General features: G+C 43.8%; 1 protein-coding gene across 4 annotated transcripts in view; it reads right to left on the minus strand.

Annotated features, from left to right (window-relative positions):
- Nucleotides 1-13,418, minus strand: part of CALCOCO1 (calcium binding and coiled-coil domain 1) — a 69,880-nt gene that overhangs the window by 17,639 nt on the left and 38,823 nt on the right. For 3 of the 4 annotated variants that reach the window (XM_073546240.1, XM_073546239.1, XM_073546238.1), the window contains exons 9-12: nt 11,816-11,941; nt 10,308-10,403; nt 10,108-10,213; nt 8,931-9,142 (exon numbers count right to left, since the gene is read on the minus strand). In XM_073546240.1, the coding sequence (XP_073402341.1) occupies nt 8,931-9,142; nt 10,108-10,213; nt 10,308-10,403; nt 11,816-11,941 (540 nt within the window). The remainder of the gene's footprint in view (nt 1-8,930; nt 9,143-10,107; nt 10,214-10,307; nt 10,404-11,815; nt 11,942-13,418) is intronic. The other variant, XM_073546241.1, reaches the window with a different exon arrangement.

Raw genomic sequence — 13,418 nt, forward strand, 5'->3', positions numbered from 1 at the left:
GCTGAGTGGAATTACCCTAACTTCCATACCAATGATCCCTTTAAGAGAGACTGGGGTCAGAACCAGAGCGCTGAGTGGATTTGTCCTAACTTCCATACCGGGGATCCCTTTAAGAGAGCCTGGGATCAGAACCAGAGCATTTGAAGGCAATTGCCCTGACTTCCATACCAGGGACCCCTTTAAGAGGGGCCTAGGTCAGAACCAGAACGCTGAGTGGAATTGCCCTAACTTCCATACCGGGGATCCCTTTAAGAGTCAGAACCACAAAGCTGAGTGGAACGGTCCTAACTTCCATACCGGGGATCACTTTAAGAGGGAAGATGTGCCTATGTGATGGAGGATGGGTATATGGGCAGGGAGGGGGGGTTCATTTCTGTCATGTGCTCTCTGCTCCTTTCTGGGGGGCAGACAATGGCTGGGAGCTTATGTTCCCGGGGATGCTAGATTTCTCCCACCATGTCAGTGTCTGCTGAGGGGTTGTCGAGTGAGAAAACAGTTGCTCATAGCAACCAATCACAGCTCAGCTTCTTTTAAACAGCTCTGGTGAAATGAAAGATGCTTAGTGATTGGTTGGTGATACACACATACATACGCACACACATACATTCAATCTTATATATATATAGATGGCGCGTCAGCACATATGTCTGGATCCCATTTTGCGGGGGCCGGACTTAAGCCCCAAACTTCAACTTGCCCAGCGATTAAAAACAAGACCTCCTGCAGCAAAATAAATTTTTTTTTACCTCTTATAGAAAAAAAAAGCATAAGAAAATTGCTAAAAAGGAAATTTGGCTGCATCCTTCACGCCATGTGCACACAGTTTGTTGTTTTTTGCTTTGAGGTGGCCAAAAACGATGCGTTTTCTAGTGAAAACAGATTCAGGAAATGTTTATTCTTCAAGCAGCTTTTCTTTTCCTGAACTAGTTTGTACAGTTCTAGAAGTGTTTTGTAAGAGGGGTTTTTTTCTAAAGTGGTTTTTGATGCATTTTGATTGGACAGTTTGGAGTGGATTCCATCAGGAGCCACTTCCAAAAAGTGACAAGCGATTTATTTTCTCCCACCAGGAGTATTAACAACCAGAAGAAAAAAAACATTCAGTAGACTGAACATATCAACAGCAGAGGGGTTTTATAATAGAAATAAACAGGAAGAGTCTCTGGAAAAAAAATTTAGCCATTTTTTTTGAGGGAACTATCTTCAAAAAAAACCTCAAAAGACTATGAGCACATACCCAAAGGGATATAAATGACATTTTCCTCAGCAAATGTTAAAGGGAACCTGTCATCAAAGGTTTACACCACAGACTAATGGCATGTATGCATGTGAAGGCCCTTTTATAAAGTAAATCCTTACCTTTCTCGTTAAATCTGACAAAACATCGGATTGCCGTCGGACCAATGTTATTCTATGGGGCCATGCACGTGTCCAGTTTTTTTTCCTTGGACTGAGTCTTTCTGAGTAGAGAAAACATTGCAGCATGCGCGATTTGCACCATTAAATCGGATCGCACTCAGACATGCCAGTAAATGGGTCCATTAAGAAAAAAATCAGATCAAATCAGAGTGCAGTCTGATTTTAACAGACTGACAGAATGAAAAAATATATTTTTTCATCTTCTCCACATCTGAAAAAATAGGATCAAACTCTGATCAGAGTGCGATCAGTATAACCGTCCCGATTGTGTAGGATGAGAGAAAGTACGGTGGTGTGACCCTGGCCTTAGAGAAATCCATAACTGAATTTGTATGCCAATGAGCTGCAAGTGCAGGGGGTGGGACTATGCACTTGCAGCTCTCATGCACTTGCTTCCTATTCCCCACCGGCTGCCAGCTCCATATCTCTTACCGACCGGTCACTGAAATATGAGCAATCTAGAGACAGTGGACTGGCAACAGATTGGGATATAAAATTCTGAGGACAGGTTCTCTTCCAGTGTGCCTTTTTTGTCTACGTATTCCATTTCCAGCCAAATATACCCATCTAGTAGAACACAGCAAATGCTAGGCAGAGAGAAGGGGAGAGGGGATGTGGCTGGAGTTTCTCTGCCCCAGTGTTCCAGGCAACCAGTATGAGGGGCAGGATACGGAGACATCTGACGGCCTTGGAGAACACAGTACTAACAAGAGCCCGAACACTCAACAAATACCGAAAGAGAAAATGACCATTTCCAGAAATCAGTCGCAATTTTTCCAGCTGCATTACTGCTAGGATTCATTTACAGCTGCCTAATGAAGAATCAGGATTTTTTTTTGCGACAAGTGAATTTTAAATTTCATTTAGGATTGTCTGTGTCTATGTGAATCACCTCCGATGTGTTTAATTAAATACGTTAAGTCGTTTAACCCATGAAGGTAAAGGTTTAAATTGATTAATTGTTCTACATTTTTTAACCCCTTAGTGACACAGCCAAATTTTTTAAATCTAACCAGTATCACTTTATCTGGTAATAACTCTGGAACACTTAAATAAATCCCAATGATATTGAGACTGTTTTATCGTGACACATTATACTTTATGATAATGGTAAATTTAGGTTGATATGTTTTGTGTTTAATTATAAAAAAATATGAGAAATTTGAGAAAAATGTTAAAAAATTAGCAATTTTCAAACTTTGAATGATTATCCCTTTAATACAGATAGTCATATCACAGCAAAACATTAATAAATAATGATTCCCACATGTCTGCTCTACATCAGCACCATTTGCAAAATGTTATTTTATTTTGTTAGCCTTTTAGGAGGTTGAAAAATATAGCAGGAATTTTTCATTTTTTCAAGGAAATTTACAAAATTTATTTTTTTGAGGGACTTATCCAGGTCTGAAGTGACTTTGAGGATCATATATATTGGAAAACCCCAAAAGTGATACCATTTTAAAAACAGCACCCCCTGACATATTGAAAACGGCAGTCAGGTAGTTTATTAACCCTTCAGGTGATTTTCAGGAATTAATGCAAAGTGGCATGACCGAAATGAAAATGTGTATTTTTACCACCTAAATGCCTCTAACTTCTGAATAGGTTACAACAGCCGTCAGACTCTAAAGCCCCTATTTGGTCATGAATTGCCATGGCAGACATCAGGACCACACAATCATGATCTCAGGGTGCTGATGGGGATAAACAGGGAGCCCCCACACTCTGTTAACCATTTACATCATCTAGTCACTATTGACAGCAGCATCTAAGGGGTTAAACAGATTTGGACGGTGCAAACACTGATCGTGGCTGATGCAGCAAGTTGTCAGCTATAGTGTACAGCCGACAGCTGCTGGATTGTCACCTGTATGGGGATGCTATTCTCTTATATCTCAGGTCAGTTAAAAGACGTATTGGCGGTCATTAAGGGGTTAATGTCCTTGATTTGTGTGTTTTTTTCTTCACACCCACTTATTGCTACACAGAGCAAATGTTAGTAAAAGGCTTTTCATTTACTGACTGGTTGCTGACGTCTGATGATGTGATGCTGTTGAGTACAAGTGCTCGTTACCCCAGTTTGCTTAATGTGGTCGGGTGTGCACTCAGGATCGCGGGTGCTCGAGGGACATGTTTGACTCTTCACAGCCGCATGTTTTGCAGTTGTTAGGCAGCCAGAAAAAAATGTGGGACTACCCTTGTTTGTCAGGCAATCCCCAAATGTTTTGTGGTGGCCTAAAGGTACTGTCACACTTAGCGATGTACCAGCGATCCCGACTAGCGATATGACGCGGTCAGGATCGCTGGTGCATCGCTAAGTGGTCGCTAGTGAGCTGCCACACAGGCAGATCTCACCAGCGACATCGCTGGGGACGGGGGTCGCTACTTACCTGTCAGACGCGGCGATCCTGCGTCCTCCCGCCCGGCTCCACGCCTCGCTCGTCCTCACAGCAGGAAGCGCCGCAGGAAGCTGACGACGAGAAACAGTCCTGGACGTTCTCACGCGATCAGCGATAACCAGCGGGGGAGCCGGTCGTAGGTAAGTATCACACATAGCGATATCGCTAGCAATATCGCTATAACGTCACTAGTTATAGCGATATTGCTAGCGATATCTCTCAGTGTGACATGCCCTTTACAGTCGCGAAACATGCTGCCGCGGGGATTCAAACATGTCACCAGAGCACCCGTGATCCTCGGTGCATACTTGAGCATCCTAGGCAAACTTGAGTAATGAGCACTTGTGCTCATCACTAGTGGTAACCAATACTAAACACATAAACTACTACATAACCTCATATTGAAGAGAAAAACGGTTATGCAGGTCAATCAGACCAAAAGTACTATTAGAAGTTATTAAAGGGAAGCTGTCGTGTGCAACATGCAAAACCATCTATGAGCAGATTATAGCTGTCTATCACTGCGTAGTCCAGCCCACTGGGCTCCTCTGTGAGCAGATTATAGCTGTCAATCACTGCGTAGTCCAGCCCACTGGGCTCCTCTGTGAGCAGATTATTGCTGTCCTTCACTGGGTGGGCCAGCCACTGGACTCCCTCAGCCCAGAATGAACTGGAATTACAATACAACAGATTATAATGACCAATTTCACACCAAGCTATATATTAACCTGCTGCCCACAGATCAGGCCACAAAATCATACTCTGTTTATAGAATAGCTGCTCAGTAATAAAAGTGTCCATTGCTACATGATATCCAAACGTCATCTGTTCACCTACACATTTAGATTTTAGGTTTATGAGAAGCCACTTCAACTGTCATTGGTTTTAGATGATGAAAAGTGAACTACCAAGAGGAATCCACCAAAATGAAAACCTAGAAATGTCACAGGGGCCTCAATGTATAAAATAAATAACTGTGCTTTACTTGCCTTACCTAGGACCAGGACTGAGTCTCCTCCATTGTTCCTAGTGTCTATTATTGTCTGTTGCATTCATATCACGTCAATAGCGCATGGTTCCACGTGGTGCTCCCGCGCCTATGATTGCTGCAGCGCCCCAGTACTGGAGCACCAGGTGGAGCAATGACAACACAGCATTAACTGCAACACTTCTTCAAATGCATTCCTTCTATTACAACAACCAAACGACATTATGATAAAGACCCAGGTGGGGTCGAAAAGTCTCACTTTGTCGCACATTTCACAGTAACTTTTATTTATATTTGCTTTCGCGAAATAAAAAACCTTGCATTATTAAAATTAGAGTGTGAGGTGACTCTCTCCTGTGTATACCAGGCTGCTGCCAGCATTGCAGACAGCCGATCAGTGGGCCGCTGGGGCGGCAGACCCACACTTATCCAATATTGATATCCTATATGAAGATAAGCCATCAATATCAAAGTAGGGGAACATCCCCTTAAAAAAATTAAAATCTTCTCCAAAAACTACGCCATGAGAACAGCATGTTTAATTCCAGCCTATAGCTTCTCTCTAGTCTGATACTGCTGAGGCCAGGAGCGTCATGAACTATTCTAATTACCAAGGGAATAGATATCTTTGAGGAATAGTTGCTGAATCTGCAAATTTAGGAAACTTGTGGAAGTTACAGACGACTTTAAAAGGGATGGTGTCTCTACAGCTGCACTCCGCTACGTGTGTCAGTGCCGTAGGCTTTGAATAAAGTGGCTGTGACCATGCTCGCCCATGGCTACATGGAACAATAGTCAATATCTACAGTGGCTACTAAGAAGGCAGCACAGGCAGGTACAAACTGTCAGGTACCAGGAGCACAGGAGGGTGACAGGCCAGGCCAGCGAGAAGGCAGAGTAAGATCTAGGGTTAAGGCAGGTCCAAGGCCAGTAGAGGAAGAACTGAGAACTTGGGAGAAAACTTTACATAATCCTGTGATATGGAACAGACAGTGCAAGTGTCCGAGGAGATTTGGGTGTGACGCTCTGGGATGTAAAGTGCTGCCCCGTGTCAACCACATAATAGAAGACTATCCTTCATTCAGTTTTTCATTTAGCATGGAAATTCTTCCTTTATCCTCTGATGTATAAGAATGACATGTGCCGAGCCTCTGGGTCCAAAAGGTTGGTGAAAATTTTTGTTAGCGTTTTAGGACTAAAACTAGAACTCATAAGACAAATAAGCAATCTGAAGCTTAAACAGTCTTCCAAATACACAGCAAGTGATCAGTGGATGTAATCCCGACAATCACTAAATCTAATCAAACACATAAGCTGCATGTACTTGTGAGCAGAAGAAGGCGCCATATGGGAGCAGAGCGAGCAGGATGCCTAATCTCACACCAGACAGCCCCGTGTGAGCACGGCGCACCATCAGAAATGTCCTGCAGTAAGTGCGCTGCGTGCCATCATAAATTGCTATAACCTGCTTAATGGACCTGCAAACTAACTAGGCATGGAGGTACATTTCATCTGACCCCTGACGGCTGGCACTTCCAGCACGCACCCCACACTGCAGATTTATAGGCACTTTGTTCTTGCACGGTGTGTGTAATCACGCCGAGTACAGAAAGACATGAGGGAGATGCCTACCTGCAGTGCAAGCAGGTGTCTTTATCACGCGAGAAAGGTGTATAACATATAACTGCAAAGGACAGGGATACGGTAGTACTGAGCGTCGTAAAAACAATGTGCTAAAGCTACAGAGCAGATGGGTGATAGAAAACAAGAAAGACGCCAGCATGAACAGATCAATGATTTCGGTTCCAGCTGGAGACGGCAATAAGCAAATTGCTTGTACCAAGAGCTCCAGAATGTGTAACTGCTGCTCATGTAGAATAGGCCGATTCTGGCACTACAATGGTGTTACTGGAAGAGCCACAGTTACTTTCAGAACATCCTATTAGGAAGCATCAGAAAAGCTGCAGAACATTAAAAGTTAATGCTTTGAGATCTCCACAGAGCACTATGCTATCGTCCGTCCGCGCTATGAACTTTGTGTGGTCGTCAATGGCTGAAGATCTTAATTTGACGCACAGGGAGTAGCTGACCGCGAGCGGTTTCCTGTCCTTTCCACTCTCTGTCTTTGTTGGTTTTAATGCACCTGAAGCTGCATGTGTCTATTGCCTCCGTGATAATGGTAGGGAGGGAAAAGTGGGGGTCGGAGTTAGACTGTGGCTGGACTCTGATGGTAAAACTGACAAAGTGCACTGGCAAGCTGTCAGCATTATCCAGCAAGATGCTCCCCCTGAGGATCTACCGATAAGGCGAAGGTGAGAAACAAGCAGCTTACAGCTGGACGGTCTTATGGTATATAAAGAGAGATTAGCGGCTGGAAGCTCTAACGATTGTGAGCAATGCTACACACAACTGTACCAATCCCTAGCATGGATGGACATTTCATTTGACCCTTGGATGCAAACAGTCCTAATCAGAGACTTCTGAAATTTATAAAATGCCATATTGCCACATTGCCAATCATATTTGTCCATGCCCCCAAGGAGCTCGTTATATAAGCTCCCTTCCATAAAGCGCCACTCCGGTGTTTTTTCTTATTTTACAGCTGGAGTGGTGCTTCTAATGTAAGTTCCCTGGCCTTACTCTTGTACTTTTAAGCCACCTTTACCTTCTATCTCCGCGTCTCCCACCGGTCTCCAGCAGATTGTGATCTGCCGGATCGCACCAGTGTTTGATGGAGAGAGCCGGAAGTCACTTTTCAGTGCACATCCATGAGAGCCTTGTTCTGGCTCTCATAGACTTATATTGAGAGCTTGTGACCGTTACTTCTGATTTCCGTCCAGTCAGGTGTTGCGGTCACAAGATGGGGTTACGGGGCGGGATCAGCACCGATAAAAGGTGAAGACGGCGGTGGAATAGTATAAGGCTAAGGTCAGGGACCTTAGATTATTAGCACCACTCCAAGCGCTGAAAAAAAATCCCATGCATCCCTGCAAACATGGGCAGAACATACAAAAGCTATGTTGTGATTTCGCCCTTGGTCAGATTCAGATCTGGACCCCCAAACTGAAGACAGCAAAGTAACTAATGAGCCACACAATATTGTTGTCCACCACCCATCAAGGCCCCCTTATTGACTCCTTATTAAACTATCTGCATAAAGTTTGCATATTCTCCCTGAGTTGTTTCTCGAAGTGTAGGAATGACATTGGAAGCTGCACTGGCGATATAAAATATGCTAACATTATATAAATAATATACAATACGCAGAAAACATAATACAAGTAATTATAGGAGTAAAAAACGACCCTGCGGTAATCTACTCATTATTTTTCACTAGATTATGGCCCGATGCTATCGCATCGAGAGGATGCGATAGCATCACACCTCTTGCCATGTTAACCCTCAACACACACACTCCTCTCACCTTTCACCATCTCCACTCACTCTTTCACTCCACATACGACCCCTTCTCTCACTCCGTCTCTCATACTCACGCTGTCATCGCCGCTGATCCACGATCCCTCGACATCTTCTTCCGCCGGCGCCATCCTGGATCCAGACGTTGTCCACGCCGGCGACATGTTCTTGCGGCGACGCCATCTTGAATATCGTGAAATCCCGCGATAGTCAAGATGGTGTCCGCCGGAAGAACATGTCGCCGGCGTGGACGACGTCGGGATCCAAAATGGCGTCGACGAAATATCGCGAGTTTTCGCCGATGCCATTTTGGATCCCGACGTCGTCCTCGAAGATGATGTCGGGGATCGTGGATCAGCGGCGATGACGGCGTGAGTATGAGAGACGGAGTGAGAGAAAGGGTCGTATGTGGAGTGAAAGAGTGGAGATGGTGAAAGGTGAGAGGAGTGTGTGTGTTGAGGGTTAACATGGAAAGAGGTGCGCGGTGACGTCACCGGTTACAACTGGACGGAAGTTGTTACAACCGGAAGTTGCTTAGGGCATATATTATAGTAGATTTCCCTCAGGAAAGTCTGAGTCGTTGCAATACTAACTAGGTTTTAATATTTTTCACATTTTATCGAGCTCTGCCTCACCCTGTCCACACAAGTCATCCTTATAGCTCAGAAGGGTCTCATTTTTACCAATTTGGCCAGTAGGATACTCACAGAGTCAGCGCCGTCTTCAGGCAGTGGCTGCAGCTGACATGCGATTGGTGCGGGCTGGTTGATCACTACCCTCTGACACTCTCGTGAGAAGACAGGTAAAGTAGATGAGAGCTGGTCACTCATTTTATAGGGGTCTTCCTGCTGAGGTAGCCTCGTGTTTTCAACGGACTCATCATCTGAGTCAGGGAGACCTATCGGTGAATTTGATGAACCTGTGTAATGGGAAAAAACAGACCCAAAGATGTAACTACTCTAACATCAACTTTCAGCTGTGTTCCATCCCTTAAAGGAGTATCCCTATCTTACGGCTTTTCGATAGGAAGTGCCATCACTTACAGGGAATCTGTCACCAAGTTTCTGTTAGCCCATCTGAGAACAAAATGATGTAGGGGCAGAAACCCTGATTTCAGTGACGCATCACTTACTGGACTGCTTGCTGTCACTTAGATCTACTCACTGTTTTTCCTGCTACAGATCTTCCAGTTCTCTGAATGCTGAGCTCTGTATATGCCCGCCCACACCACTGATTGGCAGCTTTCTGTGTACATTCTGCATAGGTGGGGGTGGGGATATACAGAGCTCATTAATATGCTTGACTACCGGGCAGCAGGTTTACTAGTCCTCTAGTGATCATCTCCTGCTGATAAAACAGTGCTTTTATCAATGTTACAACAAGCAGCCCAGTATGTGTCACATTGCTGGAATAAGGGTCTCTGTCTCCAAATCAAGCTAATCTCAAATTCTGTGGCTTTGAGACATATTCCCTTTATGATCACTAGGCATATGACCTTCTGGACTTTGACCAATCCTGACAATGAAGCGGCTCAGGGCTGCGTCCTCTGCACAGTTTTTCCCGCACAGAGTACAAGCTAGAATAGGAACAAAGCACTGCAGTCCCTTTGTTCTCAGGATCAACAGGAGTCCAAATTATGAGAAGGGAATACCCCTTTAATGATGTGAACCAAGATCAAAACTCGGTTGATAAAAACAAGCTTGAGAAAGCTATATTTGACAACTCTCTTCATATGTTAACATGGGTTTTGCCCAGTAATAAATATACCATAACTGGAAGATGTATTGCATGATTCTGTCTAGTGTGAGCACCTACATAGACATCTAAATATGTGGCTTTGAGTGAAGATGCGATCACTTATTTGGTGCTAAGTAAACGCCTTACTTAGGGTTGCTGAAATGTCTTCTTCAACAATTTTGTCCTCCCTCCATTTGTCATCTGCAAGTTTTTCCAGACGTTCCTCCAGCCGTCTCACATACTGCATCAACTCCTAAGGAAGCGACAAAAAAAGTGCTCAACCTCAAGAATATATAGGAAGATTGGGAGGAAAAGCAGGGCTAGGAATGCCGTAGTAGAGGTCTCACCTGTCTCTCCTCTCTCAGCTGCTCCTTTTCCATTTGTGCAACTTTCAGGGCAGATTTCAACTCACTCAGCTCTCTCCTGCTCTCGGACAACTGCACCTATATACCAACAAGGCAAACGATTACAAGTGGATACAATTATTTACATGATATCGCATGTACATTATGTGGCAATGCAATGTGTGCTGGCAGACACTTACTGCAGGGCGGTATTAGGACTCGTGGGTGCTCCGTGTCCAGACATACGGCGGAATATTCTCCCATAAAGCAAGGTAAATTTTAAAGAGAGATTCTGTAATCTAGCAGAATCGAGGAGAATAAACTTTTTCATGAAGTGCACAGCAGTCTATGGGGTCAGTACTAAAGATAGGAATCCTACATTTAAAATTTGCCCCTTTGCATGAATCATAGAATCGTAGAGTTGAAAGGGACCTCCTGGGCCATCTGGTCCAACCCCCTGCTCAAAGCAGGATTCGCTAAATCATGCCAGTCAGATGTCTGTCCAGCCTCTCTTTGAAGACTTCCATTGAAGAAGAACTCACCACTTCTCGTGGCAGCTTGTTCCACTCATTGATCACTCTAACAGTCAAAAAGTTTTTTCTAATATCTAATCTGTGTCTCCTCCCATTCAGTTTCATCCCATTGCTTCTAGTCTTTCCTTGTGCAAATGAGAATAAAGTTGATCCTTCTACAATGTGACAGCCCTTTAGATATTTGTAGACAGCTATTAAGTCTCCTCTCAGTCTTCTCTTTTGCAAACTAAACAATCCCAAATCCTGCAACCTTTCCTCATAAGACAGGGTTTGCAGACCGGTCACCATTCTGGTCGCTCTTTTCTGAACTTGCTCCAGTTTGTTGATGTCTTTTTTAAAATGTGGCGCCCAAAACTGGACACAATATTCCAGATGAGGTCTGACCAAAGAGGAGTAGAGGGAAATAATGACTTCACGTGATCTAGACTGTATGCTTCTGTTAATACATCCTAGAATTGCATTTGCCTTTTTTGCTGCTGTATCACACTGTTGACTCATATTCAGTCTGTGATCTATTAGTATACCCAAGTCTTTTTCACATGTGCTGTTGCTTAGCCCTATTCCTCCCATTCTGTATATGCTTTTTTCATTTTTATTGCCCAGATGTAGTACTTTTCATTTTTCCCTGTTAAAAACCATTCTGTTAGTTGCTGCATGATGTCTAAGCAGCTACTTTCATGTCACACTCATACTGAGACTTTTTTAAGAATCATGGCAAAAACTGCAGCTTTTTACCATGATTGCACAAAATGGCCAAAATTTGCCATATGACCCAGCAGTGTAAATAGACCCTTACTTTCTTGGACCCTAAAAAATTGCCTGATGATTTGCAAAGTGTTAATGTGCACAAGGTGTAAAAAAAAAAAAAGTCAGGCGACTAGCATCTAACATGCTAGGCACCAAGAAAACCTGCCCCAATGCTTGCCAACAACAGAATGCTCAGAACAGATGATATTTCTGCTAATATCACTCAGTTACCTGACTGGCATCTTTATCCTGGTTTAACTGGCACTGAAGGGATTGTCTGTGATGCCTCTCGTCATGTAGGCTGCTCTCCAAATTCAGCTTTTCAGCTTTCAGATTCATGATCTGGTCTCGCTTAGCCTGAAATATAGAAAAATAGCCAAAATAGTCACTGAGTAGTAATCCGAAGGCTTTGTGCATGAGTGGCACAATGCAAGCATTAGTACACCACCAGGCCATGATACATTGCTGCATATCTAGTGCAGGCCTGAAGGCTTCGTGCAGGGTACAGGGTTTCTCCCTTTCACCATCACGTCACAATTGGCACATGATGTAGAAGTTCTGTCTGATGCACGTCTTTAAAACAAATCCAACTATTTGCTTTTCTTCTTAAGCTTTCAATGTCAGAGCTTGTTATTTCATTGGTGTCCTAAGATCACTTATACTGCTCGCCATGCTCCAGACATGCACATAGTGAGACGGCACTAATTTTCCCAAGTGCCCAAAGAGAATTTATGTACATTAGGTTCAAGAGATTAAGTTGATTCAGTTCCCATAGAACTGTTATTTCCTGGCGATGTCGGGGTGGTGTCGCTTGTATGACATTATGGTACATGACCGTTGAAGCCCATCAGTGGTCGCTTATTGTTATGTCACTTGAGCTTTGTGGGCGCTCACGTGACAATGGCTGCAGAGACAGCGCTGACAATGGTGGAATACTATGTATGTCCTACACAAAGTATGTCCTATAAAGTATGTCCTACAAGGAATGGTTAAAGGAACTGGAAATGTTTAGCTTGCAAACAGAAGGTTAAGAGGAGAATTAATAACGGTCTACAAATATCTTAAGGGCTGTCACAGCGTAGAAAGATCATCCTTCTTGTCATTTGCACATGGAAACACGAGAAGCAATGGAATGAAACGGAAAGGGAGAAGATACAGATTAGATATTAGAAAAAACAAAAAACTTTTTGACAGTGAGGGTGATTGAGTGGAACAGGCTGACACGAGTGGTGGCGAGTTCTCCTTCAATGGACGTCTTCAGAGGCTGGAGACGATGACTCTCAAGGTTTCTTCCAACTCTACCTTTCTATGATTCTAAGAATAGCCCCGTTCCGGGAAGTGAGTATATTCTGTTTTAATTTTACATGGGGCACCATTTCATTTAAAGAGAACCTGTCACCACAATTTTGCAATGTAAAGACAGGGCTGTAATGGGGCTCTAATACTGATTAAATGAATAGCTTTGGTGAAGAAATCTGATTTGTTGTTCTTGTTTAATCACCATTTGTAGTTTTTTTTTTGGCAATTAGATTTCGGTGCACAGGGGCCGGACTGTATTCTAGGTCTTCTCCTCCCCATCTGTGATACCCCTGCTCTCCATCTGCCTCCGTTCTGTGAATGACCAGCCTCCTCTGTGGAGATCTCAGCAGTGACCTGTCATCCACAGAGCAGAGGGAGGCGGAGGGGGCAGAGGAATCACAGAAAAGGAGGAGAAGACCCAGTGCACAGTCCGGCCCCTGTGCACCGAAATCTAATTACTCACAATACATAGTTTTCTGCTAGAGAAGAACAACAAAGAGGATTTCTTCACCAAAGGTACAATAAGTATTACAGC

The sequence above is a fragment of the Dendrobates tinctorius genome, unplaced genomic scaffold, assembly GCF_039654945.1.
Source record: "Dendrobates tinctorius isolate UK_male_01 unplaced genomic scaffold, ASM3965494v1 ptg000145l, whole genome shotgun sequence".
Taxonomy (NCBI): Eukaryota; Metazoa; Chordata; class Amphibia; order Anura; family Dendrobatidae; genus Dendrobates; species Dendrobates tinctorius.